The sequence below is a fragment of the Rhododendron vialii genome, chromosome 4a, assembly GCF_030253575.1.
Source record: "Rhododendron vialii isolate Sample 1 chromosome 4a, ASM3025357v1".
Classification (NCBI taxonomy): domain Eukaryota; kingdom Viridiplantae; phylum Streptophyta; class Magnoliopsida; order Ericales; family Ericaceae; genus Rhododendron; species Rhododendron vialii.
In genome coordinates, this window is record NC_080560.1 from 38669678 (window position 1) to 38689238 (window position 19561).

General features: G+C 36.6%; 2 protein-coding genes across 4 annotated transcripts; both read right to left on the reverse strand.

The window, feature by feature from the left end:
• Positions 1–5156: 5156 nt before the first annotated feature.
• On the reverse strand, positions 5157–9155 carry LOC131324252 (uncharacterized). The gene is made up of 6 exons (XM_058356140.1): positions 8891–9155; positions 8510–8665; positions 6492–6572; positions 6283–6408; positions 5847–5942; positions 5157–5545 (listed from the first exon to the last, which is right to left on the reverse strand). Exons 1-6 carry the CDS (start codon positions 8985–8987, stop codon positions 5463–5465), a joined length of 639 nt encoding a protein of 212 aa, XP_058212123.1. The 5' UTR covers positions 8988–9155; the 3' UTR covers positions 5157–5462.
• Positions 9156–12889: 3734 nt separating this feature from the next.
• Positions 12890–17847, reverse strand: LOC131324253 (E3 ubiquitin-protein ligase RING1-like). 3 transcript variants are annotated; one of them, XM_058356143.1, is made up of 2 exons: positions 17547–17847; positions 12890–13522 (listed from the first exon to the last, which is right to left on the reverse strand). In XM_058356143.1, the coding sequence occupies exons 1-2, from the start codon at positions 17747–17749 to the stop codon at positions 13204–13206; spliced, it is 522 nt and encodes a 173-aa protein (XP_058212126.1). In that variant the 5' UTR covers positions 17750–17847; the 3' UTR covers positions 12890–13203. The 3 variants fall into 3 exon arrangements, with proteins under 3 accessions (XP_058212126.1, XP_058212125.1, XP_058212124.1); XM_058356142.1 differs by having other exon boundaries at positions 12890–13528; positions 17547–17749; XM_058356141.1 differs by lacking the exon at positions 17547–17847 and adding an exon at positions 15299–15501 and having other exon boundaries at positions 12890–13528.
• Positions 17848–19561: the final 1714 nt, after the last annotated feature.

Below are 19561 nucleotides of genomic sequence, written 5' to 3' on the forward strand. Positions count from 1 at the left end.
TTTTAAAAAGGGAAGGTGGAACACCAACTTTACTCAGCAACACAATTTTCAAAGAACACAACAAATTAAATTTTAAATGCATTGAAAATAGAGGATAAAGAATCTTTTTCCTAGATGAAAATGACAAACTTGCTGAATTCACAAGCACCAATCCAGCACCAACATTTGGCAAGATGAGTGGGTCCTATAAAGTATATAAACAATAAGCTGATAAGTATGGTTTAATTAGAACTTAAATTCTTGTTAACGCGGGACTAATTGTATAGAGTCATTCTACAACTACACCAAAATACACACCCACTGTATATGTGTATGGGTGTGTATTTAGATGTAAAAAGTAAGTGTGGTGATAGTATTATTGAATTGTATAGTGGTTATAGTGGTCCACTGGAGGTTTGTATAGTGCTAATCAATGTAGTAATGATGATGGTGGTGGTGGAGAGATGGGACAGAACCATTACTCATGAGAAGATGCTCACTACACATCTGCTGATTTAATGGAGAGATAAAAACCTTCCAACCACCAGCCTTCCTTCCATCCATCTGTTGGAGAACGGTTTCGTAGTGTCTCTATAGTACTTTTGAACGGTCGCTAATTATATACATCTCGAAAGAAATGTGGCGTTGGTGATGTTTGGATGCCGAGACCACTTAACAATTACTCAATTGGATGGACTGTGGGGACGAACCATGTAGACTCAGATAGAAATCTAAATTGCGGGTGTTTTGTATGCGATGCTCCAAAAGTAGTGTTCGCAAACAAAACATTGTTTGGAGAATTTTGCTACTCCTCCAGTAATAGATGGTGAATCAATCAAAGTTATCAAACAACTCCTTGATCCACTGATTGGAAAAAAAAAAGAACTCCTTAATTGATCCACTTGGGAAGATGTTTGGTCCCTCTTTTCTTGTTCATTCTCAATGGAATCTTTGATTATGTTGAAAGCGGAAAAGAGTTTGTCCGTTTCACTACAACTTTTTGGATTTAGTTGAGTTGTTCGTAATAAATTAATTACTCCCTCCGTCCCTTATTTTGTGTCCAGTATTTCATTTTGTGCTGTCCCTTAATAAGTGTCCATTTTGCAAAGTTAGTGGGTAAAAATTGGTGCATTGTCTATTTTGTCCCTAAAAGTAAATTCCATTTTGAAAAGTAAGTGAGTAAAAGTGTAATGATGATGAGTAAGTAGAGAAAGTAGAAGAAAAAGTTGATGTGAAAGATATAATGATGATGTCTTTTTAATAAGTTGGAGTTACGAAGCAGGACACTTAAAAAGGGACGGATGGAGTAATTTTTTTTCAAAATTTAAGTTGTTTCTATTAAACTAAAATATTCAACACATTTTCTTCTACTAATCCTACATTTTTTTTTTTTACAACTTTTAGTTTAGTAGAAACAACTTAATTACAAATAGCTTTAAGAAGTAGTCTACAACTTCTAACTTAGCGGAAATGTCCCTTTAATTACACTCCAAACATAACGTATACGTCATAAAAAGTTGGATTAATTTCATGACGTCCTTCAAAAGCAGTATCCGTTGCAACTTGAATTAAGATTTTCTCATGTAACAATTTTTCATGTGTTTTTCGTGTGATGCATAATAGAATATTGTGTCATCTGTCGATCCAAATCAACCATTTATTTTGTAGGCATCCGCATCGATATGTAAATCATTTACGAGCCTCAGACATTGTTACTCATCTCAACGATTTCTATGTGTCATGTGAGAAAATCATCTATTTCTCTTAAGATAAATATTTTATCAGAAATCCTAGCCGTACCGACCAATTTCAAACCGAAACCGTACCGACGGCCGCTCCGGGCTGTCTCCGGCCACCGGACGGCCGATCCGAGCCGTTCAAAAATTCTAAAAAAAAAAACCGAGTGGCCCTAAGCGAGAATAAACGGCATCCGATGTGTGTAGGGTGGTTAGATCGAGTACCCTATTTTTCGTGTATACTCGTGTATATATGTATACTCGAAAAATAGGGTACTCGATCTAACTACCCTACACACATCGGATGCCGTTTATTCTCGCGTGGGGCCCCTCGGTTTTTTTTTTAGAATTTTTGAACGGCTCGGATCGGCCGTCCGGTGGCCGGAGACAGCCCGGAGCGGCCGTCGGTACGGTTTCGGTTTGAAATTGGTCGGTACGGCTAGCACTTCTCATATTTTATATTTCGATCAAACACATATCGATATTCGATTGATATAGGTCTTTGCACTATTAGCATATTGAAAATATACAGAATAGACGACTCGAATTTTCAAATAAGATCGTGATGCATGAATTTTTTTCAACATTCTATGAAAAATTGCATAATTGATTCAACTTGTTTGGGGTTCTCACTATGTAATTGTCTGTTCCACTAACACTTTTTGCACTTTTAGAAAAAAGTATACGTTTTGTCTTTATTCAATTTTTTTGTATTTGCTAGTTTTGTGCCAATTTTTTTTGTAAATTATCAAAAAAGAAATTTTTTTTTTACTTTTATTCAAATATTTTACTCCCTCTGTTTTAAATGGAGAGTTCATTATTTCATTTTGAGTTATTCCAAAATGATGATCCTTTTCCAAAAAAAAATTTGGTAATTTTTCAAAAGTGTCCCTCACAGGTAACCATAAGTGTTATAAAATAGGTAGAAAAAGACATTCTAGATGTAATTATTGAATATCCTCCCTTAAATAGTTGAAATCACCAAAAGAGACTTTCAATTTGGAAGGGAGGTAGTGTGAAATAATCACTTTTAGCAGAAAAAAATAAGTATTTAGAATTAATAATCAAATACTGATGGAGAAAGGTGTCAATGAGTGTAAACCGGGGTGTCAGTCGACACAGGCTGTGAATGCACAGCCGTAATGCCGCCGGTAGGGGGCCGGAAAGGGAAGGTGCAGCGATTTACGAGGTTGGATTTCCAAAAGCAAACGTGACTACTGTTTTGATTTTGATCGTCACGAAAACCTTTGATTAGGGACTGATTGAAACCTCCGTGGAAGACGTGGGGATCTCGGCCACAGCTAAAAGGTACCCTATTCATATTGATCGAGTAGGCACGAGGTGCAGCTCGTGCTCATTTGGCAATTGGCAGTGGAATTGGATCCCATTCTGCCCTTAAATCCACGGGACAAAACAGTCCAAATTTAAAATCGTCTATCTTCGTAATTAATGGTTCGTATTTACTCGTAGAGTCTTACCGGTAAGAATACTGGTAGCAAGAATCCTTTATCGGTAAAATTCTCTGAACAAATCCAAACCATTCAATGTGTTCAATTAAAATTCCGTCATCGTGATTCGGGGTGCTGTAGGGCACCCCCTGCACTACACGTATCCAGCCATTTGATCTGTCAGTTTATAGAGGTTGTTGAAAACATGGAAAACAAAAATCAAGCTAATCGGATAAAGATGTCTACACAACCAAAATTGATTTGTCTCACAATACATTTCTGAACTGTATTGGCCATCCATTTTCGTTTAACAAATGTTGTCTGACAAATGTACTAATGATATCTAATCATTTAAATTATTATTATTTTTGGTTGAATGATATTCTCAGTAAACTCTACAAAGTGAATGATTCAGATTAGCATAACGAAATTTTAGTTGAGTACATTGAGATTCCCTATACTTTCGTAGTGCATTGACGCACTACGGTAACCTCTTATCTGTGCCATCTGCCCATTGCGGATCTCATTTGATATCTTTAAATATCGGAGAAAATTTATTAACAAAAAAATAAAACACAATTCTTGATCAAGTTTTATTTCATCGTTCTCAATACTTTTTTTTTCTTCAAGGTTAATGTACTCAAAATTAATAGATGTTTGACAAACATAAGTTCACCTGATTATTCTATTCCACAAGCTCTACAATATTAGTATATCAAATAACTAAAGTGGAATCCCAAAATGGCGTCGGAAATAACCAGATAGCACGCATTGCAGTCCACTGGGCACCTTCAAACAACACGACCTTATTTTCAAAAGCTTAAACTCAAGGGATTATTTTATTTTACTTTCTTGAATTTGTACTTTGACTTATGATTTTATCTCTATCTCTATCTCGAGAGAGAGAGAGAGAGAGAGAGAGAGAGAGAGAGAGAGAGAGAGAGAGAGAGAGAGAGAGAGAGAGAGAGAGAGAGAGAGCTTGGACTGTGGCAGTATTGGGCCTAGTTGAATTGGTATGTCCAGATACAAACTATTATTAGGCCTATTTAGGATGTTCACGGATGATCACATTGGGCCGTAACTGGGACTGTGTCAGTTTTGGGCTACACAGAATTAGTATATGATTCCAAAATTGCCTTGTACAGCCCCAGCCTCAACCCAGCAAATTAATGTAACCAATCATCAAACGATTAGATTCTTCATCTTCGGTTGAAAAAGTCTACAATACTCATCCCTTATTTGGGTGTATCATGTGCACCCCTTCATCTTTGGTTTGGGAAATAAATCTACCCAAAAGCTTAGACTGTTAGTGAGTAAGTTTATTATCTACATCCTTAACAGAAACCATAGGCATGAACCAAGAACCCGTGACACAACACTATCACTAGGTGTTGTACTTCGCATTTTTGTACTTGCGTACAAGACCTTGTTCCAATAGGAACTTTTAGGACTTTTGGGTTGTCATTATTTGAATTTTTTTCTCGTTTGTTAATTTTACGCCTCACTTTTTTACTTTTTCGATACGTCTGAAAAAAAGGTAGAAAAAATGTTAATGGAATGGGGTCTAAATATTTGGACCTACGTTAAAAGGACTCTCACATGACATACGGAGAAGAGAACGGGGCCCACCCCAACCACCCCATATAGACTCGAAGAGGTTGCGGCAATGCCAATTCGGCTCCCAACAGGCCTTTTCACAGCTGTTCAGCGTTTTTCCCAGAGCATGCCAAGCGGAGACGTTGATCACAGAGCATGCCAAGCGGAGACTAGTAACGAGTCTTTAATAAGATTTTATTTCTCGTCTTTGTTTTTGAAACCAGAGATTTTAATAGTTAAGAGTTACCATTGTGTAAACTCCATTTTCCAGCAATCGCACAGTGAAAACTTTTTATTCTCCGTTGAGCAGACATTCCAGAAAAACCACATACTATGTCTTTAATGTCTGTGTTCTTTGTGTGACCCACGATCCCTAACAAAAAAGAAGACCTCGGCGTATCTAAATATTTACATCAGCTATGCTTCATTGTACATAACAAGGTACGGTGGCTTAGTTTTGATTAGCTGATATGTTCAATACTTCAATCTGATCACAACTAACTTACAAAGTTGATAACAAGCTGTAGAATCCCATCCCTCTCCGTTAGCATGTGACAATCAACTTTATTCCTACTACGTGAATACGTAAAAATGAGCCCTAACACCTAACCAAAACGGGGCATTAGGCAATAAGCACCAAAATGAAATGATATCAGGATGAACCGTGGGAATGGGAAGACAAAAACCTCAATGTCTATTTTGGCTAGTTCGATTTCAATATGACTGGAGCCAAGATCATTGTAACGGTAATCAACCAATTGATGTTACCATGCGGTAGGGAGCTAGCTGCAAAATCATGAAATTAAGCACATTACATACTTACAACGCCAAACAAGATGTAACCAGTTACGAGTGTTCTAGTAACCATGAAATGAAACAGCGATAAGTGACCCTAGTTAACAAAATTCTAACGCTTTTTTTACTTAAGTTTTTGCCAGAAAACGAACAGAAATTAGTGAAACTGGAATATCCTAAGCTAAGATTGATATTTGGTAGATACTTCAGTAAAAATATACTGTATCTTATACAGGACAAGTGATGAAAAAAAAAAGTCATTTAAATAGGTTTTTGGAAGTGAAAATCTCACCTTGGTTGGTACTGCTGTCAGTCATACTGGGTGATGTAGGAGATGAGTTGTTCATTATTGTAATCCCGAGGGGCGCGCAATCCATCCCAAGTGCACCTTAAATCACATATGAAAACTCAGGTCAGTCTTTGTCCTAGAGGCCTAATTTGCTGCATTATGCATTAAACAACTTTTTTTCAAGGATGAAAATTGCTGTTATTCTTTCCCACTAAATTTGTCAACCTAGACCAAACATCAGGGATCTATGTACTGATTTGAGAAAGGAAAAAGAGGAAAACGGATATGCGAAGGTAGGAATTTTTTTAAATCCATTCCGTTGTTTTTATTTTCCCTCCGATCCCTCCGCGGTCCAAACAGAGCGTAACTGTGCTTGAAATACCCTCAGCTCGCAACGAAACATAGGAAGTATATTACTGTAGTAGGTTTGTATTCTTACAGTCTTGGAAGCATGGGAAAGCCCCGATTTTGAGTAGATTGTAGTACCCCTCTTTACATTCGCAAGTATACGTGACTGGCGATGTCTTGTTGCATGTGCCTCCGCCGCAATCACTCCAGTGGCAAGCTACAAGAACACACTCACACGTTACTTGGAAACTACAATTACAAGACTATGTCAAATGAAAACAGTAGTAATATGGCGATTACGGTCAAAGACTGAAATGTTGGCACGGGTTTCTTTATCCTGAACAGAAGGAGCAGGTTTCGTGCAAGAGAAATCCATGGTACCTGGAAAACCAAGCATTGTCAACAGCGATAAAGCCACAATATTAAAAAGTCTAGAAAACAAAAGATCATCCGGTGAATACAGTCAATCATCAAGTTTACGAAAAAACAAATCTGATCGCTCACGTAAGTTAGCTACCACAACAATTTAAAATGAAAACTTAAGATCTTCGCCTTAGTCCGAGCAACATCAGTAGCTTGCGAGTTTAACACACGCCTACTCACCCTTTTGGACAAAACTGGATGTATCTAAACTTAGTACGACAATCAAGATGGTTTAATAACTAGAACTAAACAAAGTCAGCCGCAGTTTCATTATGATATTGCCGTGTGCTACTCGTTATAGATTGCCTTTAGCACGAAATTGTTGACCAGTTCTTACGTCCAATAAGTAATGGAATTTAGCTACCGTTCATGCAGCAGCAAGGACCCACAATTGTCATTTCCTTTTGTACAGTTTACATTGCCGAGTTTTGTGAAGCCTGATTCATGTAGTAAGCAGCAACCAACGTAATCTATAATTTTCCTTCATTCAATACATAGTGAAATGTGAACTGAGCTGTTGATATACCTAATTACACAATTGCAAGGCTTTAAACAAAAGGCCGTTACCAGTCGTATGGACGTTACATAACGGGATTTTGGACCTTCGATACCGTTATTTACTTACGTATTGACTGACTAATACAGTCTCCTATCGGTCCATATATGGCTCTATCGCCGATATAATTAACTTTCCCAATACCACATGCTTAAAACCCTGCACAATTGGAAAACCACGCAAAATCTCTATATCCTTTCTCTATGTTCTTGTTTGATTTATTCTTCGTGCGATTGTGTGTGTTGTGTCTATTCAGGAACATACATGTCAAATGAATTGTTTACAGTCTCCGTTTTACCCCATTAAGTCTAAAAATTTGTTTTCTAGTCCATTTTTGTAGCAAAAAAAATTAAACTTTTCCACGTGCCCATCGATATCTAATCAAGATGAATAGAAAAAGAGTAGGAATGGCAGAGAAAGTTCTTTTCTGGGAGGAACTACGAGATGAACAATGCGGCCAGCCCAACAAAATGGGTGTATGAAGGGGAGCTGATCCCACAAAGGCGTATATTTCTTCTCATCACTTCACTAAAAGAATATGACGAACTCAAGCAAGCATTCTGGCAAATGCAATTTGGAACTTGCAACCACTGCAAACCCCCCACGGGGTTTGGCTAAGTAGGCACGAGAAAACTAATAAATTTGTCCACCATGAGGTCGCATGTTCGAATCCCACGTAGGCCAAACGTTCAAAACCTTGGGGCCACAAGAGGGTTTGCCCGGTCCTTAACTTCAGGACCCCGAAATTAGTCGAGGTGCGTGGTAACTGGCCTGGACATCCCGTTATGGAAAAAAATAAGAAAAACTTGCAACCACTGCAAGATCCAACAGTAGCATCAACCAATTAGGAATTCCTGAAATTGAGCACCGAAATAAATTCCAAAAGACCCAATAAGTTTATGCATCTGTTACATCACAAATCTTGATCCCATTATTTATACTCGCATTGTTTAGTTCTATACTCAGAATGTTTGGTGGGATTAACGGAACCAGTAAGAGATTAGATTATAAAATGCCTATAATAAACAACATAGTAACAAATCCACTGAAAAATTTAAGTATCCAAAGAAAGATCAAGTTAACCATAAAAAAGCTAATTCTTATATCATGCATATGACCATTTCACATACCGGCCACTAAAAACAGCGCAAATTATTCCACACAAAATTCATGCCAATCGCACGTATTCGTACAATAATTACTCCAGTATATTATTTAAAGTCCTCACTTTTCGAACTGGACAATCTTACAGTATATAGATGTGTGTACGTATGTCGTATGGAGAGAGAGAGAGAGAGAGAGAGAGAGAGAGAGAGAGAGAGAGAGAGAGAGAGCTCACAGTTGGGGATAACGCAGGGAAGAAACTTGAAATCATCGTCCTTGTCAGAGCGAGTCTGCTTCCACCCAATTTCACATTCACAGACGAAAAAGAAAGTGGTGTTTAACGAAGGCTTGCAATTCCCCTTTCCACACTCCACTCCCTTGCACACATCATCTGTCAAAGATCAAGAAACACAAAAGAAAAACCCCTAAAACATGATCAAAACTCTCAAAAATCCTCAATTCGTAATATGATCTTCAAAAATAAACTCGACCCAGTTGGTAATGGGTCGTAACATCCCAAACCCATTATGGGGTTTTTGCAAATCAATCTTAAAGTTCGCAACTTTAAGCCAAAGGGCAAAAAACGAATTGAGAAAGATAAGGAATAAGAACAGACCAAGTATAGGAGTGAAAATGTCAGAAGTAACAGTCCAAGGATGAAGAAGAAGGAGGAGGTTTGCGATTATAGCAGCGGCGACAATAGCAGAGGCCATGTTCGAGAGTTACAAAGAACAGAGAGAGAGAGAGAGAGAGAGAGGAGTCCCTTTCCTTGTATTTAATGGAAGGGTTTGAAAATGTAAAACGATAGGACCATGGGGGGATACGGATGGGAAGTCGGAAGATTTTAAACGTGTCTGAGCTAGAATAGGGATAAATTGGGGCGTTGGGAGTTGGGGTGTATGGTTTTCCTCTTCAGTAATAACTCCAATCTTTGTTATAGCAAGTACATCAGCAGAGGGGAAATGATTTTTTGACTACTTTAGATAGAAAAAATTCAAAAAACACGCTGCACCAATAGAGGTAAAAAAGTAGCTAAAATGAATTTATGAACGGTTGAACTCTATTTTTACCTATACATTGTTTGTACTCCTTAATTTTTTTTATTGTTTCTTTCTCTCCCTCCTTTCTCCTCTTTTTAAATAATAAAAATAATAAAAAATGAGTGAAAAATATATTTTTTAATTGGTATTAGGTAAAATAGATAGTATTAGTAGAATTGTGAAGGAAAAAGTTGATAGTTAAAATAGAATTGTGAACTGTTCACAATGCATTATACATGTTCACCGGTAAACTTGCTTTCATGACTAGTCTGATCAGCTTCCGGATCCCTTCTTTTGTAATTGGCCTTTTTGGAAGTTACTTCTTTGATAAAGAAAAAAGGATAAAATGCAATAGTCATTCAGTTCGTGGACGGCTCGTTTTTGCCTTTTTCGAGCTTGGAATGTTAAGTTTTTTTGAGCTCAAGCTCGCAAAAATAAACAAGCCTAAATATTCGCACATGATCATGTAGTGGAGGATTAACCTAAGTCATTAGATCATGTGAGAATCTAGAGACATGAAAAAATTCTCGCATAATTCTATGACAGATAATACACGAAAACATTGGAACAGAAACAACTGTGTATAGATAGAGAATTTGAGCTCTCGTGAGAGATTCCTTTTTCGCTTAGCATTCATCATCACTACTTTTTAAGTAGTTACCATATACTGTACAAAATTAAAAGGGTTATAGTACTCGTATCATTGTATGTATTCTCACTAATTAAGTGTACATCATTTTATTTATCTTATGGCGTTTTCAACCATAATATTCTTTTTTTTAATTGAATGTCCAGATCAGCTTATGTGCATCTTAACTTCACCATAATATTTTTATGGTGTTCTCCACCATAATATTTAAAGAGTAAAAAAAAACAAGTACGATTTCATAGTTGGGCACATTATTAAGTTATTGACAGAATAGACTATCCCTAACGTGAAAGGAGAGTGCTTTTTTTCCAGTTTCTTGTACATTATAAATGGGACCTCAAACCTCAAGACATATCATGTCAAAAAAAACCTCAAGACATAGGTGGGCTTGTCCTTTCAATTTCCAAACTATAGTTAACTACATCTGTGGAAACTAGTGTCAACTAAGTTGACAGAGACTGATTATCAGCCATAAGAGAGGCAAATATTGTTGCCGAGACATGCTATATACACTATACCAAATCAAACCACTATATTATTCATTATATTTTTTATAGAGTTCATTCAGGATTTTACAAAAATACAAAAAAATATTCAAAAATTTTAAAATAATATTTTATGAGACCCTGTAAAAAATCAGCTCTAACAGATATCAGTAAATATTATTTCTTGGTTTGTATGTCCAAAACTGCGCAGTTGAGCATATTGCGGACAATACTACTCACACAACAATCAAAACATAACAACTCACACAACTTCTCACATACATGTGGGGCCCACACATAATAGTGTGTGTGGAGCTCACATGTATGTGAGAGATTGTATTTAATATTGTGTTTGAATTGTTGTATGAGTAGAGGCAAATATTGCCCATTCTTTACAATCTCAGGACCACAACACAACACCACCTACAACTAACTCCACCTTAGAACCTTCTTCTTTCTTCTATCCCCGGTGGTTTCGTGAAGCGAGCACGAGGAAGCTAATAAGTGCTTGTCCTCCATGTGATCGAGGTAACATATTGAGGCTCCATTCCAGAAACCTTATTAAAAAATAAGCAGCTTATTTCACATTTTCAAACTCAAAAATAATATAAATGAAAAATAATTTTTTAATTTTTTTTGCATCGTATAAAAGACCTCGATGAGATTTTTCAAACAAGATCTATATTGCATATTTTTAGATTTCAATAAGTCTATAATTTTTGAGCTTGAAATTATATATTTTTTAAAATAAGGGCTTTTTTTTTTGTTTCCGGAACGGAGCCTGAATCTCACGGAGTTTAAACAATCCAAACTTCGGGCCACTGGAGGGTTCACCCCGGTAATTAACTTCATTGCCCTAAAATTAATTGAAAATACGCACAAGCTAAGCCGAATATCCGATTTTTAAAATAAAAAGAATCCGTGTTCTCTTCCTTTTTCATGATCTTATGGCGTAGAAAAGTCAATCGAAAGGGCCAGATATGTTTTGTTAGTCACTAGGATAATGCTAAACAACGTTGTTTCCTTTGGGACGGAACCTTGATTGTCATGCTCTTTGTATTTCACATATTGGCCAGTTCTGTTTCAAGTCTATTTCGAAGACAATGAGGTGGGATTTAGGTCTAATAAAACGCAAAGGAGGGTTTTCGGTTGGGTCTTCGCACAAATGGGGTCACTGCTGATCGGTATGAAAAAGACTGGTTTTTTTTTTTTTAACATAATGCAGAAGAGGTCTTCTTTTTTTTTTTTTTATCCGCGCCAAAGAGGTCTTTTTATATTGGGCTTATTCTTTCTTTTTTTTTTTGATCAGATATTGGGCTTATTCATGCAAAGATTTTTTAAGCTGTCTCGGAATGGGGGCCTTCAGCAGGCCTTCATTGGCTTTTGTATATTTTTCGATTCGATAACTCAGGTGTTCAGTTCAACTTACGCTTACCTTGATTAATTCTGCAGGGCCAATCCCACCGCCTTCTAGCGGGATTCCAATTAAAGATAGAGTAAAGCTTTTGAATGTATGGATTGACCCCAAATGAGTTGATAGCATTTGAGAGACTCGAATCTGAAATTTTAAGAGGGAGCAAACCCCTATTTCAAGGCCTTGACCACTGGGCTAACCGTTTGATTTGCTCATCTTAAGCAAATTAATTAGTGAATTAAATAGTTTGGACTGCTATTACTTATTTGTTAATCCATAAACTACAATAAAGTAAATGAGCAGATAAGCAAAATGAATTGCCAAACGACTGTGTTTATTATGTGTCTTACTTATAACTTATTAAGCAAATAAGCAAGTGAACCAAGCGGTTTCTAACTATTTACTTGGTTTGGTTTTCGGGTTTTACGTCGTTAGGGAAACTCCAGTGACTCCAAGCTTTGGATGTATGACCTTCATGAAATTCGATTTAGTGACCTAACCTAGTGACCTCTTAGGGGCAAGCCTTGTTTGAATCCCTCTTTCCGCACCTTCACTTAACATACCAATATTAGTATAGCAATAGATACCATTATTCTACCACTCACACTATGTTTTGGTATAGATTCTGTATGTTGAATTGATAAGCACGCACTATCTTCCGAATTCCCTTTTCCTTGGAATCCAATACTGGTAGTATAGTTCTAGTATCATGTATGAAATTCCATTTGAAAATTGTTCGAGAAACCAGTAAAACTGAAATTTCCAGACGCCATTTCTCCACTGTAAAACAAAAATATTCAACATTCAGGGACGAAGCTACTCAGATGGTTGTTGGTGGATCAGAACATGTAGGGCTTCAGCCCTCGCCTATCAAAGGAGCAGACGGTAACACACATACAGTAAGCTCTCGAATATAACATCTCATTGCAACCACTCCAAGAGCCACTGGAATCAATATCCGGTGGCTCAGTGGCACCACATGACCTTATAACACGCCAACCACCCAATTTTCCACCTCCGACGTTGTTGGGTATAAAAAGCCAGCATGAAAAAGAATGGATTTCACTATTTAAATCAATCACGGTTAAGGTGCGTCACCCCTTTGACATTGCGACGCTCAGTAACTTGTAAACTTTTGAGAGAATTGAAAATTGATAATTACTACTTTACAAGAAAAGAAGACAAAAAGACGAATATATCTTCAAAATTTGGCACCCGCTAAGAACAAAGGGGCCCATTCTATCTGTGTTTCTTGAAACCACTTTAGTTGCAGCAACTAGTACTAGTAAGTAAATTTTCTGTAACACACAAAAAGGCCACAAGGTATACACTAGAGGCAACTTAGATTTGAACCGGGCTTCGACAACTGGGACAATTGGGATGAGAAGCAAGCCAGGGGTTTAGGCATTTGGAGTGAAACTTGTGGGAACATGGCAATTCCATCACTTGTTGATCCTCCGCCCGGCAACCTTCCAAGCACACAACACAGATCAGCTGCTGCCCTCCTTTCGATTTACTACTTGTACTGCTGTTGATTAATTGGAAATTCCAGGGTCTTCGCCCTAGTATTCTTGAAACCAAGTGTTGATCATCGCTCCTATCTCTTGCGGTCGTCGTAAGTTGATCGGCTCTACCTTCATATGCTTGAACTCCGTTCAACCTGTTACTGAGAGAACACAAGATGGATTTGATTAATATGGACAACGGTTTTTAGAAAGGTTTTTCTGCCCGAAACAAACGAAGCGTTTGAATATGAAACTAGAATCGGAAGGCGTATGGATATTAACAGTTGAACTGAGGCGGGATGAGTTACAGTTAGTTAGCTCTGCCTTGCCCAGAATTAGGGGCGGGCATTGATTGTACTAAACAGGTAGAGCAGTTGCATGTGCACAACTCCGCCAAACTAATAAAGAGGCTAAACTTAGTACTGCCTTATTTGTACGAAAGACTTAAAAGGGCCAAAACCATTACACACATCATTGTAGCTTTTATTTATTTGTTAAGAAAGTGTGAAAAAAAAAATACTAGTACGCAAATTAATACAAACCACATATATGAAAGAAAATACAAATTAGTACAATGTAGTAGTGTCAATACTAGATATTAAGACATTTAGCAGCCTTATAGAAACTTCTTCAACAGACAAATTAAAAGTGTATGTATAGCCTGTATCTTCTATTCATGAAGATTTGGGCCAGATTAGGTTTGAAGGACTCTTCTCTAGCATGTCCCCTTCAACAAAAGGACCTGAAATTTTAATCAAAGTCGGTCCTATGCTTGGGTGAATGATGGAAAGTGCTGGTCCGGGTGGAGCGCAGTAGTCTCTTGGATGTGATAAGGTCAATATGCTTGGTCTTCTCAGAAGTATTTTGTTGTGAGAACAATCCGCCAATGGCTTCAATGGTGGATCAGGTTATAATTGATTCGGATCTGGTTTTGTTCGAGCCACACCTCCCAACGGTTATCAATTTCAAATCCTTGATCAAGCAGGTTGAGTTGAGCTGGTTATGGAGCCTTATGGACCCTATAGATCTGTTTGTTAGGCAATATAGAATTTGTGTACAAGATATGCAATCTCATCGAACTAATAATGATGATCGTATAATATCTCCCGTACTATTCTGGCCTATGTATTACGTGCATTTTATTCGAAACGGTAAATTAAATATGTTAACCGAACAACGAATATGTAGCCCTTTAAAAATGTAGTCACATCCAAACGCTTATATCTGGTCAAACAAACATCCAAATGCTTAAATCTGGTCAAACAAACAAGTATTCAGAGTTTTACATCCTTATCACCTAGTTGGTAATTCCTAATTATATGACCTACAAGAATTTGTCCATAAAGTTCGAAACATTTCAGGGCACTCAAACTTAAAATAATAGAAATTTAGTATATAAAAAAACGCAATGCGTACCTACATTGACATGCAATGATTTTTTATAAAAAAAATTCAAAGCGTTGATGTTAAGCTTGGTCCTGCCCGCTCCATAGGTTGAATTAAGAAAAGAGTTAGTAATAACTTTGAAACAACGTATGATCTTCAGTAAACCAATTGCGGCTAGCCAGTTGACCACGACTCATGCATCTCATCAGGAGATCAGAGTTCGAATATTCTGACCTGAGCATGGGTGTTATAATCTTGTGTACCAAAAAGAAAGTAAAAAACAGATTCATATAGATTAATCATTCATTAATCAATGATGAAAACCCCAAAGGTTGGCCTAGTGGTCAAGACTTGAGAGTTAGGGTTTGCTCCCTCTCTTAAAATTTCAAGTTCGAAATGCCATCAACTCCTCTAGGGGTCGTCCATACAGAGTTCTGACTTTAATTGGGATCTCTGCAAGTGGGCGGTGGGATTGGTTCATAGGATTAATCAAGGTGCGCAAAAGCTTATTAAAAAAAAAAAACCAACGGTGAAGGGGGAAAAACCTTGAAGGACGGAAATAGCCAAGTTTCTCCTCCAGCCGCCGCCGCGCAAGTAAAGCCGCTTCATCCATAGATGGGTCGATCCATGATCTCTGAGAAGAAGGGTAATTTCCATGGAAATGATTATTGTCCTCATGAGCCCGTTGGGAATAAGTCTTTGATCTCCTCCTGTACGGCATCTCAACTCCGGGCAGCATTCCAGCCATGTTAATTTCTAGAGAGAGAGAGAGAGAGAGAGAGAGAGAGATGGGTCGAGGAAGGAAGTTTTGTTGTTTATCCCTAGAGGTGGGTTTGGTTTTGGTTTTGGTTTGTGTGAAACAGGAAGTTTCCAAAGAAACCTGTGGGCCGAAGGTTTCAACGAATCAATTTGGGCGTGAACGACACTCCCTCTAAACTTTTCCTCCTAAACTTTTCTCTCTTTTCTTTTTCTTTTTCAAGTTCATTTTAAAATTGCAAAAAGTACACAAAACTATCCTTAAGGTTTATGACGAGAAAATCTTATTTACGGGAAGAGAGGGGTACGTGAAGGTGTTTGATGTGTGCTTTAATATGTTTCACATTGAGCCGGTCCTGAATTAAAGCAAATGTTACGGTCGCTTTAGGCCTCCTAAATTTTTTGAATTGTAAATAGCTCTCCTACTTTTGTATCCCATTATTATAGTCCAACAAAACAGGTTCTATTTTTAAGTTCTATTTTTAATTTTCGCTTTTAAGCCTCCAAAAAATCAGGACCGACTCTGGTCTCACATGGGTTATCAATTTCAAATTGGAAAATAACGGCCAATGACGTGTTTTGATAATTAATACTTGCTAAGGACATTTTCAGCATTAACAAATGTTCTTAGCATGTTCCTAACGGATATTAATTATCAAAACACGTTTTGAACCGTCATTTTCCCATTTCAAATCCTTGATCAAACAGGTTGAGTTGAGCGGGTTATGGAGCCTTATGGACCCTATAGATCTGTTTGTTAGGCGATATAAAATGTGAAATGATATTGGCACTCTAAAAATTGATGCAGCCACTCCAAAATCAGTGTAACTCCAAAGTCACTTTCCTTTGTTTTTTGGAGTGCCTGCATCAATTTTTGGAATGTCAATATCATTTCTCTTTGTGTATAAGATATGCAATCTCGTCCAACTAATAAAGACGACGGTATAACATATCCCGTATTTAGGCCTATGTATTACGCATATTTAACCGAACAACAAAAGTCCTTTAAAAATTAATGTAGTCAAATTCAATGCTTATATCTGGTCAAACAAACGAGTATACAGAGTTTCTCATCCTTATCAACTAGTTGGTAATTCCTAATTGTAATCTACAAGAATTTGTCCATAAAGTTCAAAAAATTACAGGGCACTCAAACTTAAAATAATAGAAATTTAATATACCTAGATTGGTCCTGCCGGCTCCATAAGGCCTCGTTCCAAAAATCTTCTTAAAAAATAAGCAGTTTATTTTACATTTTCAAATTAAAAAATAATGTAAATAAAAAATAATTTTTCAAAATTTTTTTTTTGCATTGTATAAAAGATCTAGATGAGATCTTTAAAACAAGATCCATATTGTTTTAGATTTCAATAAACCAATAATTTTTGAGCTTGAAATTATCTCGTTAAAAAATAAAAAAAAAATTTGCGTTGTGGAACGGACATTTTAATAACTTTGAAACAAGGTATGATCTTTAGTTAACCTTGCGGCTAGCAAGTTGACAACGACTCATGCATCTCATCAGGATGTCAAAGTCTAAATATTCCAACCTCAAGGTGGATGCTTTTTTCTCTTGTATTTGTCGGGATTTTTTTCTCCTTTCTATTGTGACTACGAGTTAAATTGAGCTTATAGTGATTGCAAAGTTATTTTTAGTTTGGTGAATTCTGATATACGTCCGCTCATAAAGAAAAAAGAGGTAGCATAATCTTGTGTATCAAAAAGAAAGTCGAAAACAATTCATATAGATTAATCATTCATTAATCAATGGTGAAAACTCCGAGGGTTGGCCTAGCGGAGGCTTGGGACTCAGCTTTCTCTCCCTCCTCAAATTTCCTCAAATTTCAGAATCGAAACCTTTTAGGTGTCGGTTACTCTTTGAGCCGATTCATACAGGGCTTTGACTTTAATTGGAATTCTTACTAGTGGACGGTGAGATGGACCTCCTAAGATTAGTTGAAGTGTGTGAAAATTGACCCGAACTGCCGAATACATGACTTATAAAAAAAAAAAAATACAATGGTGAAGGGGGAATACCTTGAAGGACGGAAATAGCCAAGTTTCTCCTCCAGCCGCCCCCGCGCAATTAAAGCCGCTTCATCCATGGATGGGTCGATCCATGATCTCAGAGAAGAAGGGTAATTTCCATGGAAATGACTATTGTCCTCATGAGTCCGGTGGGAATAAGTCTTTGATCTCCTCCTGTACTGCATCTCAACTATGGGCATCATTCCAGCCATGTTAATTTCTAGAGAGAGAGAGAGAGAGAGAGAGAGAGAGAGATGGGGAGAAAAGGGTAGAGGAAGTTCTGATGTTTATCCAGAGGTGGGTATGGTTTTGGTTTGTGAAATTATTGAGGAAGTTTCCATGTGCTGTCTGTTGGCCGGACGTTTCAACGAATCAATTGGGGCGGGAACGACACTCCCCTTGTGTTTTCCTCATAAACTTTTCTGTCTTTTATTCCCATCATTTTAAAATTGAATAAGACCAAAATTACAAATTTACACTATTGTTCAAAATCTGAAAATTGAAAGAACCTTCTGACTCGTTTGTTTTGGGATTTTTGAATTTGTAGGTAATGAGGTGGTGTTCTACTTTCTAAAAAAAGAATTTTTTGAAAAAAGAAGATAATTTTAAACTCAAATATAATGAAAATGAAAAATATTTTTTCAATTTTTTTTGCACCGTTTAAAAGATCTTAATGAGATCTATCAAACAAGATCCATATTGATAGAAAAATTATTTGCGTAAACACATATTTTTTAAGCTTGAAATTGCCTTCTTTTTCAAAAAAGTTACTTTTCCACAAAAGTGGAACACCCATGAATGCAGAGAAAAATAAAGTAATGATTAAAAATATGAGTAACGGTTTGAGAGAGATAGAGAGAAAAATGAGAGTAATAATTAGAAAGAAATATGATAATTATTACAATATAAAATTCAAAACCCTTAAAAGAATGGTCTCCAAGTCTAGGTTTATGATATCTTTAGACCATGTCAAACATTTACTCATTCTTTTATTGAAATTGAAGTAAAGATTTGAATAAAACTTTAGCATGTATGAAGCACTTTGATTGATGGAAAATTTATGAAACCATAGGCAATAGAAAAAACAGTTAAACTTAAAACAAATAAGCCTTCCCTGATCATACAACTATACAAGCACGCGTTGAGCCCAAGTGAAGACTGAAGGGTTTGGTTAAGATATGCTAGATTCCACCGAGTATACAAATTTTCATTGATAACAGAAGGAAAAGGCGTGAACGCAAACGAAGATTTGATTGATAAAAAAATGGAATCGTGGCAATCTAAGGCCCCGTTTCAGAAGATTTTTTTAAAAAATACGTAAGTATTTATTTTACATTTTCAAACTAAAAAATAATGTAAATGAAAAATAATTTTTCAATTTTTTTTGCACTGTATAAAAGATCTCAATGAGATCTATCAAACAAGATCTCTATTGATAGAAAAATTATTTGCGTAAGCACGTGATTTTTGAGATTAAAATTGCATTCTTAAAAAATAAGTACTTATTTCCCTTTCTGAAACGGGGCCTAAGTCAAAATTTGATTAAGAATTCCATTACAGCAGTTGGCCTTTCATAAAAGTTTTTCATTGTTTGGTAGTAGAAAATAAGGGGAAAACATTTTACACAGTTAAATATATTCAGTCAAGAGACGTAAAATGACTTTTTGCTCGGTAAGTTGTTTTCCAAAGGCTATAGAGCACTGCATATTATGTATACCGGATTATGATACCCGCTGATTGACATTGCGAAGTGGCTAGCTTCCTAGTTGGCACCAGCTGATTTGTCGATAATTGTTGTTAAAATAGTGTTTGGCTAATAGTTTGCAAATATCAGCCAAACACTGAAAAATAAAAACGAAACTTTTCCTTTTGACAAAATCAATTTACAAGAAAAATATTTTTTTAGTAAAATATCTTGCGTCGAAACAAAAGAAGCCTAACTTCCTCAATATCCAGTTTAATTGGTTTGGAGGTAAAATCAAGGCCTTTTGACTTGAAACTTGACCGGCTTGTTCATGAACGGT

Excerpts from the sequence above, each read along its gene's own strand:
- LOC131324252 (XM_058356140.1), bottom strand. The coding sequence starts at position 8,987 with ATGGCCTCTGCTATTGTCGCCGCTGCTATAATCGCAAACCTCCTCCTT. Across the intron at positions 6,573-8,509 it reads TCCCTGCGTTATCCCCAACT|GTACCATGGATTTCTCTTGC; the intron begins GTGAGCTCTCTC and ends TTGGTTTTCCAG. Across the intron at positions 6,409-6,491 it reads CAACATTTCAGTCTTTGACC|CTTGCCACTGGAGTGATTGC; the intron begins GTAATCGCCATA and ends GTGTTCTTGTAG.
- LOC131324253 (XM_058356142.1), bottom strand. The coding sequence starts at position 17,749 with ATGGCTGGAATGATGCCCATAGTTGAGATGCAGTACAGGAGGAGATCA. Across the intron at positions 13,529-17,546 it reads GGCTATTTCCGTCCTTCAAG|TAACAGGTTGAACGGAGTTC; the intron begins GTATTCCCCCTT and ends GTGTTCTCTCAG.